The 27,226-nt window shown below is 42.4% G+C and overlaps 1 protein-coding gene across 2 annotated transcripts in view; it reads left to right on the forward strand.

The window, feature by feature from the left end:
* Nucleotides 1–27,226, forward strand: part of SESTD1 (SEC14 and spectrin domain containing 1) — a 252,822-nt gene that overhangs the window by 217,390 nt on the left and 8,206 nt on the right. For both annotated transcript variants that reach the window (XM_082261218.1, XM_082261219.1), the window contains exons 14-15: nucleotides 11,970–12,051; nucleotides 23,857–23,979. In XM_082261218.1, the coding sequence (XP_082117344.1) occupies nucleotides 11,970–12,051; nucleotides 23,857–23,979 (205 nt within the window). The remainder of the gene's footprint in view (nucleotides 1–11,969; nucleotides 12,052–23,856; nucleotides 23,980–27,226) is intronic.

Genomic DNA, 27,226 nt, shown 5'->3' on the forward strand with positions numbered 1-27,226 from the left:
CTTAGATACAGAAGTGTGAGCTTTTGACTCTCGCTGCTATTAATCACAGTCAGTGAGGAGGGGGCGGGGCGGGGCTGAGCCGCACTGTGTGTGTCTTATAAACACACAGAGGCGGCTCAGGAGCGAGTATGCACAGCTTGCTATAGGGGCACTCAGTAGAGGGGAGAGTTTAGGAGGGCCGACAGGGATCTGAGAAGAGGAGGATCGAGGCTGCTCTGTGCAAAACAATTACACAGAGCAAATAAGCATAATATGTTTTTTGGAAACCAGTGACACTAATGCAGTGAAAATCTGCTATGGGGCGGTGGGCAAGTGGTTAATGTCTGAGTCAGTGAACCCTCCAATTTCATACATATTCCATGTTACATTTCTTTCAGTCATTTTAAAGAGGAAGTAAAGCCTGAATTTTTTTTCCTTTTTGGTTACATCCAAAGTAAATGCATAATGTGCTAGTACGCAACGCATTCTAGCACATTATGTGACACTTGCCTGCAAACGAAGCCTGCGTCATCCCCGCTGGAGGCCGCATCCATCTTCACTTGTCTTTCTGGATCTGCCGACTACGGCTCTGCTACTGGTCGAAGTCGCATGACGTCACTCCTGCGCATGCACGCGGGAGCCGCCGGTCACTGCACAGGGCTCTGAAGAAACGGCACGAGCGGCCGTTGCTTCAGAGCGCATGTGCCGATGACCTCATTGGCTGCATGCGACGTAAAAGTCTCCTAAACGGTACAAGTTTAGGAGATATTTACAGTACCTATAGGTAAGCCTTGTTATATGCTTACCTATACGTACAAACATAACAGGGGGTATACAACCACTTTAAGAAGCATGGCGTTCACCTGTAATTTTTCCACATGTTTTTTGTCCAGTTCAAGAAAGCACTTTGCTTCATGTAAAAAGCTGATGCCTATTTTTTTAATCTCCTGCAGACTGCACATTTCATTTGAGGCAACAAATAAATATTAAAATTGATTGACACTTTAAAATAAAAAAAAAAGATCTGTTAGAAAAGTTTTAAGAGAATTTTTCCAACCTTCAAGGTGAAGGTCTGACTAGATTAATCTATTTCTATCATCGTCGTCATACTGTGCAAACTCCTTTGTGATTTGATCAAGAGTGATTCAGCCTTCAGCACATTTATCAAGATTAAACCTGCTGATTTTTCTGCCAGCTCTCAGCACTGCCACAGTCTAGACAGATTCTAAGTAGGTCTGTAAGTTATCTCTGTCACTGTAGTGTTCATAGACATCATGCATATTTATGTGAGGGTACTATTACCTCAATCCTAAGGGGCACTACAAAAAGCGCAGTTCACGTGTTGCATTCATGTCAACCAAGTCGTGCAACAGCGCACTTCTGCATACTATTCATTTTTCTGGAGGGAACATTAGTTCCTATGTGTTTTCATTTTGTATGTCTTGACAGAATGTCCTGCACATTAGAAAAATGGACAGGGCTTTGTGGTTAGAGATGATTCTCCATTTGGCATGTCTGAGAAAAGTTTCCTAGAGGAGACTAAATATATGAACGGCAGGGTGGTGATACTCCACTAGCTCAGACATGAATGAAGTTTTGTGCAAGTCAGGGTGTACTACAGGGTGGGAGTAGTAAGGTTCAGATCCTAGGACCCAGCACATACTATATTGTCATTAGGTTAGCCTAGGGGCTGGCGAACATGGACTTGTGTCACCTCTGAACTACTTTTCTTTTTCTTTATTTACAGGTGCATCTCATAAAATTTGAATATCTTCAAAAAGTTAATTTATTTCAGTAATTCAATTCAAAAAGTGAAACTCCTATTTCTCTTTCGTTCATTGACAGACACAGCTCCTAATCTTCTTAACCATTGAGTTATACTGCCCAGTACAGGAGTAGGACACTAGGCAGAAAAAAAAATTTCCAGGGGGTATACTCCCTCGCTCTGCTATAGGTACTTTTTTTCTGCCTAATCAGGAGTAAGGACCTAGTTCCTTGCTGTGATCCTGGCAATTTTTTCTTTTTAGAGTTTTAGATTTTTGTTCTCCTGTTTTTTTCCTGTGAGATCTACAATCAACTGCCGGACTGGGCGACGGGCTGGATAATCTAGATCCAGTGGTTACCCCAGTCTGGCCAGCACGCGTGTGCAGACCTCCGGTCCACGCCAGGTCAGCCGCGACATAGCCCCACTGGAGGGGTGCTGCCCTGTGAGGTAAACGCCTCACGAGGTCGCATACGACCAGGTCTTACCCCCAGTCGCAGCATTCCTCCTGTGCTCTGACAGTGAGGATGAATCCTCTTCCACTACAGCCACGCATGAGAAGGCACTTGTGGGGGCACTGATCGTATCAGTGCGGGAAACTGATCCAAGGTGACTAAGGTGTTCCCCTTTCCTGCCTATTTCGACGGGATTGTCCCAAGTCAGTGGGGATCCCCGAAACGCATGGTTGGGATACCTAAGCGTTTCGCCAGGAGGTGTCCCTTTTGAAGAAACTGACCGTTCCACCGGTGGCAGATTTTCAGGTTTGAGATTGAATAAAGCCACGCTTCTTCCAAGGGAGGATTCCCCATCTTAAAGACCCTGTGGACAAGAGAACTGAGGCTTTGGTCCGATACCTTTTACACCTTGACCGGTTCAGTTTTGAGGCCGGTGTTTGCCATCACCTTGGTCTCCCAGACCTTAACGGAATGGGCTAAGCTTCTGCGCAAGGATTTGAAAGGGGTCAACATCCTCCTGAGCTAGCGAATCAGTTGATACAGGGGTTGCAGTATATCTGTGATGCCTTTCTGGATAGGGGCCCCTTTAGCCTGCAGAGTGTCTGACAGCTGTGACCCTTCGCTGCATGATTTGGCTGAAATACTGGTCTGCAGACCAGGCTTCTAAAAAGGTGTTGACTGATCTCTCTTTTGTAGGAGATCGCCTGTTTGGAGCTTCTATGGAAGAAATCATTAAAGGTCTTACGGGAGGTAAGAATACTTTGCTTCCACAGGTTGCCAAGAGCAAAAAGTCTCATCGTAAACGTGATCCTTTTTTCCCGACTCACAAACTACCCTTTCATCCCGCGGACTCGCAGGATAAGGGCCAAAAATCCACCCGTAACTTTGCGGAAGGTTCCAAGAGGCCCTGGGCTGGTAAGTCAAAAGTGGGTTCCACTGGTTCTGCAGACAAGTCCTCCAGCAAGATTCTTCCCTTCCAACTTGCGCATGTCCCCATATCGGCTGTAGGGCCTGTAAGGGGCAGTGCAGGATCTATCACAGTGAGTAATTGTGCCGGTTCCAGTGTTGGAACGTTTTCGGGGATTTTATTAAAATCTGTTTACTGTTCCAAGGAAGTAGGGTAAGGGGTCTGCCCAATTTTGGACCTCAAGGCTTTGAGCCGATTCAGAAATTTCGGATGGAGTCCATTCGCATGGTGGTGGCATCTCTTCATCAAGGGGATTTTCTGGCCTCTATCGATATCAAGGACGCTTACCTTCATATCCCAATTTGTGTCGGGCATCATCATTTTCTTCGCTTTGCCGTGGGAGAGGAACACTATTAATTCATGGCGTTACCCTTTGGTCTTGCCACAGCTCCTCTTGTGTTCTTGTGTTGGCCCCGGTGTTAGCCTTGCTTAGGCATAGGGTACCCGATAAGGATTCAATCCGACAATGTCACGGCCATGGCATATGTCAATCATCAAGGGAGCACCAAAAGTGCCCTGGCGGCCAGAGAAGTAGCCGGCATTCTAAGGTGGGCAGAAAGATATGTTCCGGCCCTCTCTGCTGTGCACATTCCAGGAGTGAACAATTTTCAGGTGGACTACCAACAGGCATTGGAGCCGGGCGAATGGTCTCTTCACCCAGAAGTGTTTCAATAACTGTGTCTCCGGTGGAGGACTTCAGATGTGGACCTGTTAGCCTCTTGTCTCAACCGCAAAGTTTAGAAGTTTGTGGCAAGATCTCGGGATCTTTTGGCTGACACCACCGACACGCTGGTGGCCCTTGGGGTCAGTATCATCTGATTTACGCCCTTCCTCCATTACAGCTTCTGCCGAGACTTCTGCGCAGAGTCGAGGCAGAAGGGATTCCAGTCATTCTGGTGGTGCTGGACTGGCCTCGGCGGTCTTGGTACGCAGGCCTAGTAAGGCTGGTAGCCAATGTTCCTTGGAGATTCCCTCTCGAAGAAGATCTTTTGCCTCAAGGGCCGATCTTCCATCCTGCTTCACGGTTGTTGGCTTTAATGGCCTGGCTATTGAAAGCCAGGTAATGAAGGATAGAGGATTGTTGAATTTGGTGATTCCTACTCTGTTAAAAGCGAGAAAATCGACATCTAGGAAGATTTATCATTGTGTTTGGAGGGTATACATTTCTTTGTTTGAGTCTCGGGGGGGGGGGGGGGGGTTTCCTTTTTGGTGTCCCGTCTGCTTGAGTTTCTACAACAGGGTGTATATCAGCATTTGGCTCTGGGCTCCATCAAGGGCCAGATTTCCGCCTAGGCAATTTTTTTCTAACGACCGTTGGCTGCAAATTTCTTGGTTCATACCTTCGTCCAGGAGGTTCGTCACTTGGCTCCTCCGGTAAGGTCCCTGGTACCTCCGTGGGACCTCAGTCTGGTACTGCCGGTTCTTCAAAGACCGCCTTTTGAAAATATTTGTGAACTTCCTCTGCTTACTTTGTCACAGAAGGTGGCCTTCCTGGTGGCTATTACTTCTGCATGCAGGGTCTCAGAGCTAGCTGTGTTTTCCTGTCAATCATCTTTCCTGGTGGTTCACAGGGACAAAGTTGTGCTGCGTCCCTGTCAGTCGTTCCTTCCTAAGGTCGTCACGGGTTTCCACTTGAATGAAGACACTTTGTTGCCTTCTTTGTGTCCTAACCAGAAACATACTAAAGAAACTGCTTAACATTCCCTGGATGTGGTTCGGGCAATCAGGATGTACCTGGCGGTGACTGAGTTGATTTGGAAATCGGATTCTTTGTTTGTCCTTATGGATGAATCTCGTAAGGAGCTGGTCGTATCTGCTGCACCCATTTCCAGATGGATCAGGCAGATGGTGGTGCAGGCCTATTCCATAAAGGGTCAGGATCCTCTTTTTCCCTGTTAAGGTGCATTCTACAAGGGCACATAGTGCCTCCTGGGCCTTACTTCACCAGGCGTCCAGTGGTTCAGGTGTGCAAGGTGGGCTCATGGTTGTCTGTGCATATGTTCACAAAGTTTTATAAGGTGGATGTACTCGCATCTGCGGATGCTGCTTTCGGCCGCAAAGTTTTGCAGGCTGCCATTGCAGAGGCCCTGGCCTCTTGAGGGTGTATTTCTTCTGGTGGTGAGCTCCAGTTGTTCCTGGTTGAGCTCCTTGTTTACCTGGTTCGCTATGTTTAGCCTCTGGGAATTAGCCTTTTGGGAATTATGTTCACTACTGTGTTTTCCCACCCCTCATATTGACACTGCTTTGGGACGTCCCAAGGGTCAAAGAAGATATGGAGCTGTGTCCGTCAATGAACGAAAGAGAACTGGATTTTTGTCTTACCAGAAAATCCTATTCTCTAATGTTCATTGACGGACCCAGCACCCACCCCTCTGTTTGAGTTGGGTTATGTATTCTTCTGACACTGCTTGTTACAAACTGAAGTGCTATAGCAGGAAGTATACCCCCCTAGGACTGCCCAAGGGTCAAAGAAAATATGGAGCTGCGTCAATGAACATCAGAGAAAAGAATTTCACAGTAAGACAAAAATAGTTTTTTTATTGGTCTTATGTAATAATCGAATTTTCTGAGATACCCACTTAAGCCCCGTAAGTTTATACCCCCATTCCGACCACGGTTTTTTTTGCGATTCGGCACTGTGTGACTTTAACGGACAATTGCGCGGTCATGCGACGCTGTACCTAAAAAAAATTTGACGTCCTTTTTTTCCCACAAACAGAGCTTTCTTTTGGTGGTATTTGATCACCTGTGCGATTTTTTGATCATGCGCTATAAACAAAAAAAGAGCGTAAATTTTGCAAAAATAACAATATTTTTCAAATTTTTTTATATGAAATTCCCCCAAAAAAAATGTAAAAATCAAAATTTTTTAACATTTTCGGCCAATTTGTTTTATGCTACATATGTTTGTTAAAAAAAATCGCAAAAAGCGTATTTTAATTGGTTTGCGCAAAAGTTATCGCGTTTACTAACAAAGGGAAAGATTTTTGTCATTTTTGTTGTTTTTTTTTTTTAACGCGTAATAGCGGCGATCTGCGATTTTTTTTTTGCGGTACTGCGACATTGCGGCGGACAGATCGGACCCTTGACTGACATTTTTGACACTTTTGGGGTTACCAGTGACATTTCTACAGTAATCAGTGCTATACATATGCACTGTTACTGTGAAATTACACTGGCAGTGAATGGGTTAACTTTTTTTGAGAGGGAGGGGTTATGTGTGTCCCTAGGGGTGTGATTCTAACTGTGATTGGCTGTGGCTTGAGGTGTAGGAACAGTGATCAACGGTCCTACATAGTATAACCTTATAATCACTATTCCTACACAGGGGAAAATAACAGGCGGCTTGTTTACATCAGCCGCCTGCCTTTCTCCCTCTGCACCGACAATCGCCGAGTGACCGGCGGACCGGGGGCGCGCGCTCGCTCCCTAGACCCTCACAGGCTAGCGACGTAGTACTACGTCGCTCTGCCTGTGAGGGGCTGACCGCCGCAGTAAATAGTCGTGCGGCGGTCGGCAATCGAATACTGAATTTACTGAATGCTTGAAATATATCACTGTGTGTAATGCATCTATATGAAATATGAGTTTCACTTTTTTAATTGAATTATTAAAATAAATTAACTTGTTGATGATATTCTAATTTTATGAGATGTACCTGTAAGTAAGAATGCAAAATAAACTCAAAGCAGCAGTATTCAACTCAAAATGGCTTTAAAGTATAAGTTCACCTTTTGAGGAATGTTACACGTTACAACCATATTGAGGGTGTAACGTGTAACATGCTCCAGCAGTCAACTATAGCCTCATTTTCTGGTTCTTTGCAGAACAGTCAAACATTAGTTGTACCTTTGTTCGTATGCTGTATTTATTATGTGGCAAAGCAGCAATGTGGTGTTTATAGCTATTTATGTTAACAAGCAGGTGTGCCTAAAAATGTGGCAATTGAATGTAAATCCATATCTGAAAGATCTAAAAGTGAAAGTACCAGTGCGACTAAGTAAAAATTCTCACAAAAAAAAAAACCTAAATAGTATCATTAATATTAATGATAGTGGCAGCTATATCCAAGCATGTGAATCACGGCACATAAAAAGGATATATAAATGTATTATTATTATTCAGGATTTATATAGCGCCAGCAGTTTACACAGCACTTTACAATATAAAAGGGAGACAGTACAGTTACAATACAATAAAATACAAGAGGATTAAGAGGGCCCTGCTCAGAAGAGCTTACAATCTAATGGATAAATAAAGTGATACAGCGCCACTGATCCCAATGAGGTGCAACAAGCAAAAATGATATGTGCAAATGGGTGCCCTATATACGATTGCAAATCAAAAACAAATATTGCTATATATACTTGTAAAGTGCTCACATCATTAATAGATGTATACCTAACATAAATGCAAAAAATATGTGCAAAAACGCAGATATACTGAATTGCCAAGTGTAAAGTGCTACTACAATATTAGTGTGAACTTTAGCGTGATGCATCAAATAAATGTGCAAATTGGCAAATACAACACATATTACATATAAGATCCCTAAAGCAGGAAATAAGGTGCTCAGTGCTAGTCCAGTGGAGAAAGCATGGATAGTAGATCACACTGTTATTAAGTGCAATCACACAGTCTCTTCAGTGACCATAAAGTGCACGCGTGCCAAAAAGTGGATGCCATAGGTGCTTGTGGTCCCACAACCGATTATAGATGGCCTCTCACCTTAGGTTTTGACCAGTGTTTCACCACTGGGTCAAACAATGCTAAATAGATAAGGGAGGTATGCCAGGTCATGTTGCCACATCAGAAAATACTATGACACTATGCAGGCTGATACAAGATTCTGTCTTCACATTCAGTAATCCCGGTCTCAGCGAGTGGTCAGAGAATGAGAAAATAGGGAGATCGAATGCTCTCTGTTTGCAAATTTTATTGAAGGGTTAAGGTAGAAATACACTCACATTTGGTTGCACATGAAGCTGTGCGGGCTGGAGAAGACACTGTATGCTATGAAGGGAGACACAGGAAGCTCTCCTGTGCTGCTGTCAGATCTTGTCCGTCTGGAGTCCCTGCCCCCTGGACGTGTGTCGTCAAGTGCTTGTGGGCATTGACTTCTTCAGTAGGGGTCAGCAAGCCTTAATATAGGCTTACCTATAGGTTTAAGTCTTTTTAAAGTGGGTTTACAACCACTTTAATTCTGACCAGGGTGATCCTTCCTCTGGACAATCTTCAGGAACCACAGGCCATGATTCACCGGATGCTGTCACACAGACAGTTCTCTCTCCCGACTTGCATACTGGCTCTGAGTTTGGTGGTATCCACCTTTAAGACAGTTCTGTTTGCACAGTCCTACATGCAGCTCCTTTAGCAGGTTCGGCTCCACAGGAGGTTTGTGGCGAGGTCACAGGCTCCTCTGGTAGATGCTGCAGACGTCCTAGGGGCACAGTAAGGCCAGTATCATCCTTGGCTCAAGCTTATTCCGTGACTCCTGTGAGAAATCAAGGGAGCGGGTCTTCCAGTCAGTCTGCTGGCCGTAAAGTTCCTTTGGGGGGCTACATCTTAGAGAAGAACAGTTGTCCCTGGAGCTGATCCACCATTCTGTTTTACAGTCCTTTGTTTTAATGTTTTAGCTATTGAACGCCAGGTACTGAGGGATAGAGGTTTGTCTGGATCAGTGATCCCTACTATGGTGAAAGCCAGGAAGGGGTCTTCCAGCAAGATATACCATTGTACGTGGAAAGCTTACATTTATTGGTGTGTCTATTGGCGCTCATCCTCGCTCCTTTTTCTGTGGATTTGGATCTTAGCCTTTCTTCAATGGGGCGTTGAGCAGAATTTGGTTGAGTACCTTCAAAGGCCAGGAATCTGCCTTGGCAATCTTCTTTTAGTGACCCCCTAGGCACACACTCTTTAGTTTGTACCTTCATTTAAGGGGTTCGACATGTGGCTCCACCTGTACAATCTCTTTTGCCGCCGTGGGATTTAAACTTAGTGCTCTCGGTTCTCCAGAAAACTCCATTTGAGAATATTTGGGAGATTCCCTTGCCTAAGTTGTCCCAGAAGGTGGCATTCTTGGTGGCTATAACATCAGCTCGCAGGTTATCAGAGTTGGCGGCACTATCCTGTCCTAGCCCCTATTGAGTGGTCCAAAGAGATAAGGTGGTTGTTCTTCCTTGTCCATCATTCCTCCTCAAAGTTGTCTCAGACTTCCATTTGAATGAGGATATTGTGTTGCCTTCTTTGTGTTCTAAGCTGGCTCATTCTAAAGAATTTGCTTTGCATACCTTGGATGTGGTTTTTGGGATTCGGGTGTGTCTGGCAGCTACGGAGTCCTTTCAGAGCTTGATTCATTTTTGTGGCTACAGGTGGACCAAGGAAAGGGCTGGCTGCTTCTTCAGCTACCATCTCCAAATGGATTAGACAGATTAGACAGTAACTCAGGTCTATTCTGTTAAAGGTCAGGTTCCTCCTTTCCCTGTCACGGCACATTCTATTTGGGCGCTAAGTACTTCTCGGGCTTTCCATCATCAAGCATCAATATCTCAAGTTTGTAAGGCAGCCTCTTGGTCGTCGGTGCAAACGTTCACAAAATTCAATAAAGTAAATACTTTGGCATCTGTTGATGTTTCTTTTGGCCACAATGTTTTTCAGGCTTGCGTTTAAGAGGGGCTGTTCCCTCTTGAGAGGTGTTTTTCTTTACATTTTTATATTTTTTCAGACGGGGCTCCTGTGACCCGCTTAAGGCTCCTGTGTCCTGGTTAAGGGTTCCTATTTTTAGCCTTGGGTTATTTTCCCCACCCCTCATTTTCCTTTTGGCACTGCTTTTGGACATCCCAGTAGTTATGATTTCTAGAGCGCTGTGTCCATCAATGAACGAAAGAGAAAATGGGATTTTTGTACGCACCACCCACCCCTCTAAATAGATTTTGATACATCTATTACTGCTTGCTACTAAACTGATTACCTAGAGCAGAGAGGGGGGACCACCTGACGACAGCCCATGGGCATAGCCAGATGTTTTTTTGTTCTGCCTAGTCCTACTCCTGGAGGAGGCAATATAACCCAGTAGTTATGATTTATGGAGCGCTGTGTCTGTCGATGAAATGGATTTTACGATAAGTACAAAAAACACATTATTTAACTAGCATCTTCATGACCACCTTAAGGGCCTGTGTCGATTTCAGATGCTTCCTAATCATGCAGAGTTCACTGACAGGTGCATTTGACCTTCATCTAACCTGCATTTCAGCAGTTTCAAGCAGGCTTTTCATTCCAATAGACATATAGAGGAATACAAAAACAGTCTGATAGAAACAAACCCCTGTGGATTCAGGCCCTTACTCTCATATTGTGTGTCAAGTAGTGCAGCGCTATGAACAGCAAAATTAATTGTGCTTAAAAAGTTAATAAATTAATATACAATTGACAACAAGGCAATATAATGAAATAAATCAATTGCACTAAAACAAAAGTCCATTCGGCATATATAGATGGTGGAGAGTCCACTAGAGGGTGAAGATCCCAAGATGTGAAAGAGCAATGGAAATAAAACAGTCACCCGTGCGGATAGGCAAGATGGCAGCTTACCGCAATGAGTGGGCCTCCAAATTAATGGATGGGCCACTAAGAGCATAAGGTAATAACTCCTATGGACTGGGTTCTCTCCTCTGCATGAACGGACCAAGTATCACTAGACTGCATCAAACCCTCACTCGCTCATAGATCCAGACACGACTCCAATATGTATGGCAATATGTGGAGGATAAAAGCAGTCATAGCGTAATCCCGTTTGGCGGTATAAAAACAGCTTTATTCAAGGTTCTACTTACATGGCAGTAGATCAACACAAGCGAATAACACATAAAAAGCGGCGTCCCGCTATGATCATTACAAAGCCGGCGTCTTGGGGGCGTGGCAAGCGCGATGTCCGGAACCTCCCAAGGGAGGTTCCGGACATCGCGCTTGCCACGCCCCCAAGACGCCGGCTTTGTAATGATCATAGCGGGACGCCGCTTTTTATGTGTTATTCGCTTGTGTTGATCTACTGCCATGTAAGTAGAACCTTGAATAAAGCTGTTTTTATACCGCCAAACGGGATTACGCTATGACTGCTTTTATCCTCCACATATTGCCATACATATTGGAGTCGTGTCTGGATCTATGAGCGAGTGAGGGTTTGATGCAGTCTAGTGATACTTGGTCCGTTCATGCAGAGGAGAGAACCCAGTCCATAGGAGTTATTACCTTATGCTCTTAGTGGCCCATCCATTAATTTGGAGGCCCACTCATTGCGGTAAGCTGCCATCTTGCCTATCCGCACGGGTGACTGTTTTATTTCCATTGCTCTTTCACATCTTGGGATCTTCACCCTCTAGTGGACTCTCCACCATCTATATATGCCGAATGGACTTTTGTTTTAGTGCAATTGATTTATTTCATTATATTGCCTTGTTGTCAATTGTATATTAATTTATTAACTTTTTAAGCACAATTAATTTTGCTGTTCATAGCGCTGCACTACTTGACACACAATATGAATGGGATTACTACGAATCCAGTGTTCTAGCTGCTACCTTGTTTTATGTTAATTTATCATATACTTTTTTATTCACTATTTAAGCGCAGGATATCCCCCTTGATTTTATATACCTTACTCTCATATACTGAAAATCCACCAACAGAAGCTGAAAAAAAATAGATTTCTTAGTTCTTTTTCTGCGCAGATCCTAGACAAGGAAGTCTTGTTATTTGGTGATCATTAAGGATTTTTTGACATGAAAATATGAATTTCTCTTTCTAGGTGTGAAGATATGGTGGACGTCCGAAGATTAAAAATGTTACAGATGGTCCAGCTGTTTAAATGTGAAGAAGATGCCGCACAAGTAAGAAATAGAGCAGTGTTTGCATCCCATCTGTACTGCTGTTCTCAGGTCTGTTTATTATTGCTAAGTAAAATAAAGTATTGGACTAGAATGAGCATTATTCACATCCTGCTGCTTATTCTACAAGACAGTAGAAGCTCAAGACAAGCTTTTCACTTTACTATAAGTAGGGAGGCTGTGAATAGAGTGAGCAGGACAGGACAGAAAGTGTGTGTGATGTGGCATGGGTCAGCTCTCTTTGGAATCTGTTGAATTGGCCAGTCACAGTGCTGAGGTGTCATGTGAAGGAAGGCTGTTGATCTGATGCGTGATATGATTTCATGGAGCGGTTGGTTTTAAAGCACAATTATCATTAAAGAACTTCATACATATATATACCCTGTTTTCCCGAAAATAAGACAGTGTCTTATATTAATTTTTGCTCCCAAAGATCTGCTAGGTCTTATTTTCAGGGGATGTCTTATTTTCCCATGAAGAAGAATACGGTACACATTTATTGTTGAACAAAAAAAAAAGGAAATGTATTACCTGTATACAGTAGTAGTAGTTGTCATCACAAACCAGCAAATGACATCCTCCTGTGTCATTTTGATTGCCCCCTCAGATCCTCCTGTGTCATTTTAGGTGAACTCACTCCCCCCATCCCCCTGTGCCAGTGGACACCTTCACCAGACATCCACCCACCCCTTTATCAGACATTTCCCCCCTACCTCAGTCACCCCTGTGTGTCCACACAATGTGCCCGTCTCCTGCCCCACGCGACTCACTGTCCTAATTGGGAGTCAGCCAGACTCCTTCAGGGCAGAGCGAGCAGCAGGCGGCAGCTTGTCCTGGCGGCGGCGCGGGCTCTCTGATTAAAAGAGACTTCGCACTTCCTTTTGCTCCGACTGCGCTGCGGCCAACAGTGAGCTGCGCGGAGGCGCCCGCCGCTACGGTCCAGAGTAATGGTAGCTTTGGGGGGCCTTATTACCGGGGGGACCTTATGTTCGGGGGAAGCCTTATTATCGGGGAGACCTTATGTTCGGGGAAGGTCTAATTTTGGGGGGGGGGTGCCTTATATTTCAGCGAGAGGCAAAATTGTAAGTAGGTCTTATTTTCGGGGGATGTCTTACTTTTGGGGATACACGGTATTACAAATAGTGTAGTTCCTGACATTTGAAAATACGTTAATTACCGGTACCTTGGGTCCAGTGCTGTCTTTTTGCAGCCAGTTCTTCTTACCACTGTGGGATTTCGGCACCACCAACTTTGGTACAGGAGCTGGCTGTGGTTTCTTGTGGAACCACAGATGGCTGCGCATGCAAATGCTCACATGATGCTTTGTGAATGGTCCTGCACCCTCCTGGGGCATATCACATGTTCCAGGAGGGGACAGGGCAAAAAATGTCCTCCTAGATGAGGATTGTGAAGGTGGGAGCGAGTACCAATAACAATCAATTTTAGGCTGAGGGGGAGAAAGATGAACCAGTGGGACTTCACTTTTTTTTTGCGATACGGCACTGCCTTTCTTTAACTGACAATTGCGCGGTCGTGAGATGTTGTACCCAAATAAATTGATGTCCTTTTTTTCCCACAAATAGTGCTTTCTTTTGGTTGTATTTGATCACCTCTGCAATTTTAGTTTTTTTGCGCTATAAACAAAAAAAAGAGCGTCAATTTTGAAAAAAAAAAAAAACAATATTTTTAACTTTCTGTTATAAAACATTCCCAATAAAAAATAAAAATCAAATTTTTTCATCATTTTAGGCCACTATGTATTCTGCTACATATTTTTGGTAAGAAAAATCCCAATAAGTGTATATTGATTGGTTTGTGCAAAGGTTATCGAGTGTACAAACTAGGGGATAGATTTATGTAATATTTTTCATTTTTTTACTAGTAATAGCGGTGATCAGCGACTCACACGACAGTTAAAATGTCAGTTAAAATAACGCAGTGCTGAATTGGAAAAAATGGCCTGGTCAATATGGGGGCAAATCCTTCCAGTCCAGAAGTGGTTAACCTACAAGGGACCAAATGCATATAGCACTTGGTCTTTTTTAAATCTGACCCTTAGTTTCTAAGCAGCTTGGTCCAACAGATGACAGCCCCACCCCCTAAATCCAGCATTGCCATGAGACCGAAGGCAAATTTGCAATTGACATATCGGGCCATTTTGATTTCCAGCGCTGCTAGGTCACAAAAAAAACATTGACACTGAAACAGTGGCTGCTTTTACACATACACAGCCCAACCTATTAATCACATCATCTTAATGCTGAGTGATCTTCCAGTTTTATGAATAAGCAATCGGCTCTATCAAGGCTGTGTTATACATGACATCTGTCTAAAATTGCTGATCACATCATTCATAAAAGTGAAAGCTTACACAGCACTGCAGCATTGCTATGGGTAAGAAGCAGCTGTAAGTTATCGGTCACTATTTTGAATTAACTTGTTTATTCATAATCGTAAAATATCACTCATAGCTGCGGCTCTGTGTAGAGTATATGCGGCTGCTTTTACTTCATACAGGACATTGACGAAAATTTTACAGAGGGCTGCAGCTCTGAGTGTTCTGGGTGTATCTCTCCCTACAGGGACTCCCATAATTTGGGCTTTAAAGGGGAGTGGGTCTACAGCAAGTATATAGAGGTGGGTTTGGGGAACAAAGGGGGACAATAATCAGAATAGGAAGTGTTTTGTTATTATAAAAAAATAAATAGTTGCTTTTTAGGGATTAAATAAACGGAACCTGCAAGCAGCAGTAGAGAACAAGGTCTTGATTACTTTAAATCACCTATTAGTGAAGTCAACACTTGGTCTGACAAGTGCAAGCTAAAAATCAAACTGATTGCTGCACATTATTGCCCTTGTTTAAGGCTATTGAATAAAAGCTGTGTGTGAAATGTAAAGAAGTACAGTGACCCAGATGTATACTCCACTGTGCTAGTATTTCAGGTGGACACCAGTAGTTTGGACCACCAGGAGCATCTGACGCGCTGTCACCACTGACAGGGCTTTCATCTTAACCCAGTCTTCCTTCCGGGTTCACGTGCTCCGGCCATCTGATTGGCCAAGCTGCGATGAAATCACTCCCTCACATGCGCGCGGAAGTCACAGCCGCGGCACGGAGCTCTGAAGTAACACCACGGGTATGCCGTCCCTTTAAAACGCATGCGCCGATGACATCGCCAGCTGTATGCAGTGTGAATATCTCCTAAAAAAAGTTTAGGAGGTATTCACTTTACCTACAGATAAACCTTATTATAGGCTTACCTGTAGTTACAAGTAAAAAAAAAAGCACTTTACTACCACTTCAAAAAGGATGTGGCACACTTGCCACACTTTCAGTTGGCTTTGCAAGGTCCAAGCAGTTGGGTGGAACAGAGCATTCTGGTGGGGGTTTCTCACTAAACAACTTCCCTAGTGATGTCAAAAGTAAGCCTGCAAACAACTATATAAAACTGTACTATTGATTTTAGGTGGGGCTTACCTTAAGCATTTGAGATTTTAGTTTCCATTAAAAGAAAACAGAACAATCCAGTAAGATTTTAGATTGGTTGCAGTTTTTCTCTTTACTTTAGTGTTTCTGAAGTACAAGACTGCATCTAATGGCTCATGCAAATAGATAACATTAGCTTTTTCCCAAAAGACTATTTGTTCTTTTCCTGTTCCTTGCTGAGACTATAGGCACTTCCTGTACTGTCTGCCAATTTATATTCCATGTCAAATTTTGCTTTGCGCAGATCTGCAATAAAGAAAATATTGAAGGGAAAGAAGAAAGTCTGCCATAAAAATGATTGATTGATGCTAAATATATGAATGGTAATAGTTGATAATAATCCCGCTTTCCATTTTTGAAAGTATGATTCTTAGCATGGAACAGAGAAGATGCAATTTATTGAGCAGCTGAGACAGGCTAGACTGAAAGTTGTCAGGGTAGAGTTTTATCAATAAAACATGAGAAGTACAGTTGGAAAAAGAAAACCTAAAGTTGTAAGTGAAAATCCAAATGCAATAATAAAAATACAGGACCTATATTCATTGTCCAATTAGGATTTTTGATACTGGAAGCTTTGTAATACTCCCACGTTGACAGCTATGACAGGAAGACAAGAGCCTAATTCCTAAGGGCATGAACTTTTCTATGTGTTGACCACTGGAGGCATAAAGACCCTATAAACATTAAAGGCCCCTACTCACGTTTGTGTGTGTGTGTTAACCTTCATGTTCCCATTTTAATATAAACTATCCCAGCCCTCCTCCCTAGTGCATTACATAACACCAGTCTACTAGGATCACTTATGTTACACTGAGATTACCTTAATTACCTAGTCCTAACCTGGCTTAGAAGATTGTGATACGAGTATGTCCCCTTTCTGAGAGGACTATTCTAGCAGATGATGGGGAAAAATGTGGCAAATAATTGTAAAGGGAAAAGCCACCTTTGCCTCTGCTGCCTATCTATAGGTGCATGTTTAATGCTGAATCTGACCTTTTCCTTAATGTGTGTGTGTGTGTGTGTGTGTGTGTGTGTGTGTGTGTGTGTGTGTGTATGTATATGTATATATATATATATATATATATATATATATATATATATATATATATATATATATATATATATATAAATAACACCGCCCACTGTTTTTGAAATGCTTATGCCTATAAAGTCTTGTACAAATGAGTTTAGGAGCCCGTTCACCCTAGACTGCAGTGGGTGAGAGCCATCCCGCACTGCATTCCAATTTCACTGCCCTTGTGATCTACTCAATTCAAAGTTAATAACACCCCAAACGCAGGTCGCAAACACAGTGCCTTTGCCCGCACCGTATCGCATGGTCCAAAAGTACTATGCGATGTAGTTGCCGTACATTTCAAAAAGTAGTGCATGCACTAATTTTGGTGTGGTGCAGTGCAGTTTCAGCCCATCCAAAATAATTAGGGCTGAAATTACCCTGCACAGAACTGCATGTGAATTGCACAGGAGCAGCACATCGTTCCTGTGCGATTGAAATGCAGTTCCTAGTGTGAATGGGCCCTTAAACTGATTAGAGCAATGTGTACAGTAGGTTTTTACAAGGCATTAGTAAAGTTTTTTGATAAAGCTACAGCTGCTAGCATGCTTTCAACAAGTTTCGAGTAGTGCTGAAGCGAACTGTCACTATCCACTTCCTTCAAAGACATGTATGGGTTTCGGGGTTTTTTTTTTTTTTATACTTACCTAGGTGGATGCACCGTCTATCCCTGGCACCTCTACACTGAAAACCTGAGTGATTGAACACGGCCAATCGCTCGGTTTTCACAGCTCCGTGAGCAGAGAGCTTCTGACTGTCTTTAAGCAGCTCTCTGCTCTAGCCCCTCCTCACTGGAGCGCTAGACTGTGGAGGGGCGGAGCTGCCGACTCAGGCTCTCAGTGGCTCAATCAGAGGCTGAGCTGGGTGTCGGGCCAGGGATATGGCGGAGGCACAAGGAATGGCGGGATGGATGAAGGGACAAGGGCAGACCTATGCAGCTGTCTATAAAGCACCTGGAGTGGTGCAAGTAATGGCCATAAATAAACAAGGAGACTACGCTCGGTGCCCGCAACAATCACTATAATAGGAGCCAGTTGGCATAAAGAATGTCTTTAAAAAATGAAATTAAAACACAAAATGTTTATTTGAAATGGGTACCCACAATTTTTTTGGATAAATGAACAATACCACGTTGCGGAACCCTGAGCTTCAGGAAGAAGGTCATCTGAAACTGCAGATGGGCTGGGAAGGGGCGCCAATGAAAGCCCTTATGAAAGCAGTATGCTTGATCAGCCTGACGGACCACTGAATGCTCAGGTGACGTCACACATAAGTGGTGGGCAGAAACAGGAAATCCTAGCGGAGGCCTCAGGGAAACCAGCGTGGACTGCCCACTTGATAAGTTGCCGTGATGACCCGTTTCACACACATGCTTTTTCTCAAGTCACGAGAATAAGGAAACAGACGCAATTTAAACCATTCTAAGAAGGCGGGGAATGGGTAGAACTATGTAAATCTGGATGACCCTTGATTCTCCTAGCTGCTTTTAACTGGTTGAGTGCCAGTTGTATACAAGAAAAATGTAATCAGTCAATAAAAACTAAATAATTGCAATATAAAATCTCACAACTCACAAATAAAAAAAAAATAATAAAATAAAACTTTCATAGTATGCACATATATGTATATATATATCTCTGTATCAATCTTTCTTAATAATGCATGGCTAACATATTTATATATTAATAGGTATACATACAAAAAAGTTAGAACTTTCATAGCATACACATACAGTATCTCACAAAAGTGAGTACACCCCTCACATTTTGTAAATATTTTATTATATTTTTTCATGTGACAACCCTGAAGAAATGAAACTTTGCTACAATGTAAAGTAGTTAATGTACAGCTTGTATAACAGTGAAAATTTGCTGTCCCCTCAAAATAACTCAACACACACTCATTATTTTCTAAACTGCTGACAACAAAAGTGAGTACACCCCTAAGTGAAAATGTCCACATTGGGCCCAAAGTGTCAATATTTTGTGTTGCGACCATTATTTTCCAGCACTGCCTTAACCCTCTTGGGCATGGAGTTCACCAGAGCTTCACAGGTTGCCACTGGAGTCCTCTTCCACTCCCCCATGACATCACAGAGCTGGTGGATGTTAGAGACCTTGCGCTCCTCCACCTCCCATTTGAGGATGCCCCACAGATGCTCAATAGAGTTTAGGTCTGGGGACATGCTTGGCCAGTCCATCACCTTTCCCCTCAGCTTCTTTAGCAAGGCAGTGATAGCCTTGGAGGTGTGTTTGGGTTTTTTATCATGTTGGAAATACTGCCCTGTGACCCAGTTTCCAAAGAGAGGGGATCATGCTCAGCTTCAGTATGTCACAGTACATGTTGGCATTCATGGTTCCCTCAATGAACTGTAGCTCCCCAGTGCCGACAGCACTCATGCAGCCCCAGACCATGACACTCCCACCACCATGCTTGACTATAGGCAAGACACACTTGCCTTTGTACTCCTCACCTGATTGCCACCACACACACTTGACACGATCTGAACCAAATAAATTTATCTTTGTCTCATCAGACCACAGGACATGGTTCCATGTCCTTAGTCTGCTTGTCTTCAGCAAACTGTTTGCGGGCTTTCTTGTGCATCCTCCTTAAAAGAGGCTTCCTTCTAGGATGACAGCCATGCAGACCAATTTGATGCAGTGTCCGGTATATGGTCTTAGCACTGACAGGCTGACCCCCCACCCCTTCAACCTCTGCAGCAATGCACTCCTACGTCGATTTCCCAAATACAACCTCTGGATATGACCCTGAGCACATGCACCCAACTTCTTTGGTCGACCATGTTCTGAGTGGAACCTGTCCTGCTAAACCGCTGTATGGTCTTGGCCACTGTGCTGCAAACCCAAACATTATATATATATATTTTTTTTAGCAGAGACCCTAGAGAATAAAATGGAGATCGTTGCAATATTTTTTATTACGACGTATTTGCGCAGCGCTCTTACAAATGCAATTTCTTTGGAATAAATATACTTTTATTAGTTAAAGAAGAAAACCATAAAGTTAGCCCAATTTATTTCTATAATGTGAAAGATGTTACACCGAGTAAACAGAACAGATACCCAAAATGTCATGCTTTAAAAATTGCGCACGCATTTGCACAAACATTGGTACTTAAAAATCTCCATAGGCGACATTTTAAAAAATTCTACAGGTTACCAGTTTAGAGTTACAGAGGAGATTTAGTGCTAGAATTATTGCTCTCGCTCTAACGATCATGGCGATACCTCACATGTGTGGTTTGAATACCATTTACATATGTGGGTGCGACTTGCATATGCTTTGCTTCTGTGCGCGAGCTAACAGGGACGGGGCGCTTACATTTTTTTTTTTCCTATTTATTTTATTTTTCATTTTTACACTTTATTTGGCTGCCATAACCCCGGTATTTAACGTCAAAGTACCAACGTAAATACACGGTGGGCGGTCCGGAAGTGGTTAATGGCTGTGTGTTGAGTTATTTTGAGGGGACAGCAAATTTACACTGTTATACAAGCTGTACACTCACTCCTTTACATTGTAGCAAAGTGTCATTTCTTCAGTGTTGTCACATGGAAAAGATATAATAAAATATTTACAAAATTGTGAGGGGTGTACTAATTTTTGTGAGATACTGTATGTATCTCTGTGTTCATCTTTCTCTATAATGCTTGGCCAATATATATTTAAAAAAATTATACATACATAGTCATACATATAAAAAATTACATGTATAAGGGGGGGGCGGAATATATTTCTTTAAACAACATTGTGAATCTCTAAATCCTCATTCAACCCATGTGGTGATAACGAACCAAGCTTGTAAATCCAAAAAGTCTCCCTCTTGCATAAGAGGAAAATCTCTCATTGTCAGTAAGTGAACATTTTTGGGTGGCCTCAATTGCCATAACCTCCAAGCAACCAATCTGCTTTTGGGCCTGAAGGAAATGGGGGACACTATGTTCATCACGCCCTTTTTGAATGTCTACGGTGCTCTCCTATCCCTTTGCTTAGAGTGTGGGTAGTGTGACAAACTCTGTAGAACAGGTAATAAATTGTTTTTATGTGAAGGGTGTTACCTTTATCTGTATCTGTAACGTTTGAACGCCCATGTGTGATGGATTGACATGTAAGGCAACCCCTTTTCTTATATTGAAAAATAAGTAAAGGAAAACAATTAGTAAGGGACTGCAAATTGCTAGGCACTAGAATATTTTTAATGGCCTGTGTTCTAAAAGTAACTTAGTGGAATGGGTGGTAAGACTGGGGCCAATCTCTGATCCAACTGAAGAATATTATAATTTTTCCTGATGATTTTTGTCTATCATTAAAGTTGTGTTGAATCGAATTGTATTGGAATCATTTTCTGAGTTAATGATTTTTTTTTTTTTCTCTGGAAGAATGAAGGTGTGTATCAAAAGCCTCCTGTACCAGTGTTGATGCATATCCTTTCTCCCTAAATGTTTGTGAGAGTGTCGCTCCCTGTGTCACTTAGTCCTCGACTTTGGAGCAATTTCCTCTCAGTCTATTAAATTGACCACTCGGGATATGCTTTAACCATGCCGGATGGTTGCAGCTAGAGAAGTGCAAGTAAGACCTTCCATTGGTGGGCTGGGTCTGGTTCCTAGAGATGATGTTACAATGGTCATGGGATAGAACTAAATCTAAAAAGACCAACTCATTACGGTCTAAAACATAAGTAAAGGATAAACCCAAGGAATCAGAATTGCAATGGGCCACAAAGGAGGAGAACACATCCGGATCACCATCCCAAATGAGCAATATGTCCTCAATATACCTTCCATATAAAACCATATGTTTGGCAAAGGGGTTGTTGGTCTAGATGTGTCCCTCCTCCCAGTAGCTCATAGCAAGGTTTGCATATACTAGGGCAAAATTTGCTCCCATGGCAGTGCCTTTCAGATGTAAATAAAAGCGGTCAAAAAAGTAAAATAATTATGTGTAAGACAAAATTCAGTACCATCAAGTAGAAACCTAGCCTGTCTCAAATTTATTTTCCCTTCTTTTGTCAAAAAATATCCTTGGATGTAGCCTCCTTTATATACTTCTATTCCTCATGAGCAAGGTCTTACAGCCCTCCAATATTTTTGGGTTGCTGGTCTGGATATGTTCTCCTCCTTGGTGGCCCATTGCAATTCTAATTCCTTGGGTTTATCTTTTACATATGTTTTTAGACCTTAATGATTTGGTTTTTTTAGGTATAGATTATATTAGTTATATCCAATGACTATTGTAACATCATGTCTAGGAACCATACCAAGTCCACCAGTTGAAATTCTTACCTGCACTTCTCTAGCTGCCACCATCTGGCATGGTTAAACAATATCCCAAGTGGTCAATTTAATAGGCTAAGAAGAAATTGCTCCAAGTCAAAGACTATGTGACACAGGGAGCGACACTCTCGCAAAAATTAGGGAGAAAGAATATCAATCAACACTGGTACAAGAGGCTTTTGATACACACCTTCATTCTTCCATAGATGAAAAAAAAATCATGAAATCAGAATATGATTCTATTACAGTTCGATTCATCACATAGGTCTATTTCCAAAATCATCAGGAAACATAATATTCTTCATTTGGATCAAAGATTTGCCCCAGTCTTGTCACCCATTCCACAAGTTACTTTCAGAAGAGCATGGGCTATTAAAAATATTCTAGTGCCTAGCAAGTTGCAGTCCCTTACTAAGAAGCACACTATGGATATCAGGTCTTACTTTGATAACAGAACAGGTATTTTTCAATGTAAGAAAAGGGGTTGCCTTACGAAAGTTATAGATAACAAAGGTAACACCTTCCTCATTAAACAATTTATTACCTGTTCTACAGAGTTTGTCAGCTATGTCTTAAGGTGTCCTTGTAACTTATACGTGGGGCGTACTACCTGCACCTTACGCAAACAGATAGGAGAGCACCGTAGACTTATTGAACAAGGATGTGATGAACATACTGTCTCCTGCCATTTCCTTCAGGCCCACAATAAGCAGATTGGTTGCTTGGAGGTTATGGCCACCCAAAAAGGTTCACTCACTGACAATGAAAGATTCTCCCTCTTATGCAAGAGGGAGACTTTTTGGATTTACAAACTTGGTTTGTTATCACCACATGAGTTGAATGAGGATTTAGAGATTCACAATATTGTTTAAAGACATATTCCCCCCCCCCCCCCCATACATGTAATTTTTTATATGTATGACCTTGTATGTATAATTAATATATATATATATATATATATATATATATATATATATATATATATATATATTAGCCAAGCATTATAGAGAAAGATGGACACAGAGAGATACATACGTGTATGCTATGAAAGTTGTAACTTTTTTTGTATGTATAACTTTCCATTACGTCTGTTGCCTTATCCCCGTGACTTGATAAAGCGCATGCATGCAAAACGCGTAGTCATAGCATCCTATCAAGCGTGCGATCCACGCTGGTTTACCTGAGGCTGCTGCTAGGACTTCCTGTTTCCGCCCACTGCCAGTGTGTGACGTCGTCTGAGCGTGCAGCGCTCCGTCAGGCTGTTTGAATGGGCATACTGCTTCCATCTGGGCTTTCATTGGCACCCCCTTCCCAGCCCATCTGCCGTTTCAGATGACATTCTTCCTGATGCTCAGGGTTCCATAACGTGATATTGTTCATCTATTTAAAAAAATTTATTGTTCATCTATCCAAAAAAATTATGGTTACCCATTTCAAATAAACTGTTTGTGTTTTAATTACATTTTTTAGGACGTTCTTTATGCCAACTGGCTCCCATTATAGTGATTGTTGCGGGAACCGAGCGCAGTCTCCTGGTTTGTTTATGGCCAACTCAATTTTGAACCCTATGTACGAAGACTGGTATGCCATTTAAGTCTATGTGCCTGTAAATGCAGACGTCTAAATACTTTTGGTAATATAGTGTATGTGTTGAAAAAGTAGGAACAAGTTTACACCCCAGAAATCTTGAACTAGGGAAGGTGACTAGTCCGTTCTAAATGAGTCTATGCCAGTGTAGAGATATTGCCCTGTCAGTTTCCAGCTGCCACTTTTCTAATTCTGGTTAGAAAAAAAAAAATATTTCTGAAGAAGGCTGTTTTCTTGTTAGTGAAAAGTTTGTAATATTTTATATTGTCATAATACTTTTTGCATGCCAGCAGTGCCATTGAAGATTTTACAAGTAATAGATGTAATCTACTGTAATAAAATTGCTTATTGATCTTATTTAGGCAGTAGACTGGTTAAACGAATTACTTGATGCCTTGTTAAAGACGCATGTGAGACTGGGAGACGACAGTCAAGAAACAAAAATTTTGATAGAAAAGCACCGAAAATTTGTGGATGTAGCACAGGTAATTGCCGTTTGGACTTTATTCTAGTATTAAATTGGTTCTTTTACAACCCCTTTGCGGTCATTCTGTTCTGTGCTTACTTAAAGATAAGTTTACATTTGTTTAAATACTACAGGGCTGCTATAGTCTGCTCAGTTTTGCAATTCAGAAGTGGAAGCTTAAAACCTTCTTCACCAGAGCCCCTAGTCCCTTGACCACCACCGCTCCTGTCCATCACACATACAAGGTCCATGGCACACTTTGCCATAAATCAAGGGCAGAAGCTGCACATCACACATTAACATTTGTAAGGCCTTGCTAATTCATTGTTCCAAGCTGGGACCCTAGAAAGGGTCGTGAGCTGCAGCCAAGGGTCGGTAACAGTAGCCCAGCTGCCCAGGAGGAATGAGTCCTGAACCCTACTGACCACCTCTCCGTCAGAACCCTCAGTTACTTGATAATCACCACCCCTGCCTCAAGCTGGCTAAGTTCCCTCCTTCCAACCTCTATTTTTTTTACCATAGGCTCTGCTGCAGTTTGTCATAGCCCACTTACATTACACTATAAAACACAGAATCAGGTGGCTATAACCAAGTGCTTTAACCTAGTTACTAAATTAACACAAAGGGAATTGCTGTGGTGTGCTAATTATGTAAATGTCTCAGGAGTGAGACACCCCAGTACAGAGTACCATACTTAAAGACAGTTCAAATAATGGAGGAATATCCCTATAATGACACCTTGAATGAGAGCATTTTCTATTATATTTACTAACCCTGTCATGGAGATGCCCACTAAAGGGGAAGACAGTCCCAAGTCCACTTACATGGTCCTTCCAGAAGCCTCTGTTTCCCCCACACCTAACAAAACTTCTTCCCTTGTTTATGTAGCCTTAGTACAAAATGGCAGAAAGGACCACACCAGCAAGGAGGAGGGCACCACAGTGCCAGGAACACTGTAAACTTAACCCCTTCTTACAAAATTATACATTTTTCACAGAAGAATCCTTTCTGCTTATCCTGCATGTGGATGATGGCTTCTTATAACAGAAGGTGTTTACACATCCTCGCTTGCCCCTTTTAGCAATCAGTGAATCCACATAGCATAACACAGATATATCAATATTTTACAGCCAGTATTTTCAACCTGCATACAGCTGTTTCAGGCTTCTTGGCCCTCATCAGTGAAAGTTCTATATTATTTATATATATATATATATATATATATATATATATATATACACACACACATATTTACTGGCTTTATGATGTAGGCCAGAAGAGCAGTACAACCATTAGGGTTGCGGTATAAACGGAGCCCAAAATTCCACCTCTTAAGTACTGTGAGTTACAGCATTGCCTTCTTAGGCATTTACACATCCTCACTTCTAGCACAAAACCCAAACTCATGAACTTAATGTCTACCTATGGGCTATTTTATGCCTGGTCATTATGCACTGCAGACAAGTCTTTAGCATCACTCCTTGATTTTGCAGCTGTCCCACACCAAATAACACCGATTACATGACGGCCGACTGCTCAGTTCTCAGTCCACTGTTAGTCACTACTCTCAACTTTACTCCTCCAGCACTCCTTGGGGCACTGGGCCAGGGAGGGAGTGGGCATGGCTGGCTTTGCCACACACGGAAAGGCAGAGCCAGTTGTCAGACAGCACTGTGAATCCTGACATTATCTCAAAACTGGCGTGGTTCTGCCCCATCTGTTGATGGTGGGAAATAGTCAAATGAAGCTTTGGCCCTATTTCTCTTTTAAGGAGCAGCATAGTACATGCACACTACTTTCACAGGCCAAGCAGTTGGTAGAAGGGTTTAATATTTATCATTTGGCTGCCTATAAGAGCTTAGTTTTTAATAAAAGTACACTTCTCTTTACATTTTCACTGAAGGCTTTGTAACTAAAGCTTTACTTCATTTTGTTCATATCAAAAGGAAAATGGCTGGGTTGTATGCCTGAGTTGGGTTATAGAAGAACTCTGGGCACTCAAGTAGTTAATAGTTGTACTTGGACATATTGTAACATAATGTGATACATTGTGAAACAGCTGCAGCATTAATAAGAAATTGTGTTACCTTTTGCAGGGTCTTAGGCCCTGTTCACATAGCAGCGACGCTACTTCCCGGGGCGACCTCAGAGTGGCCGGCACGGACTTCATAACATTGAAGTCTATGACGGTCGCTCCGGGTCGCCCCAAAGAAGCTCCGGACCCTTTTTCTAAGTCGGAGCGACTTGTGTCGCTCCTATTAGAACGGGTCCGCAGCTTCTCTATGGAAGGCGACCTGTGAGGCGACCAGGTCGCCTCACAGGACGCCCCAGTGTGAATGGGGACTAATAGTTTTTTTTTTTTTCTGCTCATATATTTCTATTTCTGCAAGAATCTTTAGAAGAATCCAGTTGTTGGGACACATTCAAGTCATTGTACTAGATGGGAGAGCAGCATTCTTTGGGTTTACATGGGGTGGAGCACAGCATGTACAACAAGCAATAACCGTTACAAATTGAAGTTAGGTGTAAACTATAGGTACACAAAGGTGCCTGGACATGCCCGCAGCAAACTCTAAGGCACCTATAGATTTTTTTTTTTTTTTTTTTGTAATTCCTTTATTTCTCAAATGTGCACAGAAAAGTCAAGCAGTTCAGCCATAGAATGTTTGAACCTTAGGTGGTGGTTCAGCGGGAACCGGCCAAGATTTGAACCTTTAATGGGCAGGCTGAATGTACCAATTTGATCGATTGATCAACTTGGGTAAAACCAGCAGGCCAGATTCACTTGCGATTATCACTAGTAGTTGCTATAGCTGCTAGCAATAATCACTGTCTTCTCCTGGTGACAGCTGTTTTTTTTTTTCATGACTCATGACGAAGTCACTTTAAATAGGATCCTGCCATGTAGCAGTATGGGGCAGAATTTTGATTAGCATTGCAGCTCTGGGTCCTGAATTTCAACTTGATGTGAGACATCACCTGCTATAAATCGGTATGCTCTCCCCATGTCTATGTGGGTTCACTCCACATTATCAAAACATGTTAGTAGGTTAATTGGCATCCTCCAAAACTGAACACCCAGGCGTGCATGTATGTGACATATAATGGCCAAGAACCAATGTGTGCTCCAAAATATATTCTGTTGTAAATACATTTTTACAGTACACAATAATGAAAAAAAGATGGCAGGAATAAAAGAATATTTATAAAAATAAAAATTCCAGCTCCCACTTTTGCAGTACAGAAGATGATGAAAGCACAGGTGC

Source organism: Pelophylax lessonae, assembly GCF_965119305.1.
Source record: "Pelophylax lessonae genome assembly, chromosome: 6".
Lineage (NCBI taxonomy): Eukaryota > Metazoa > Chordata > Amphibia > Anura > Ranidae > Pelophylax > Pelophylax lessonae.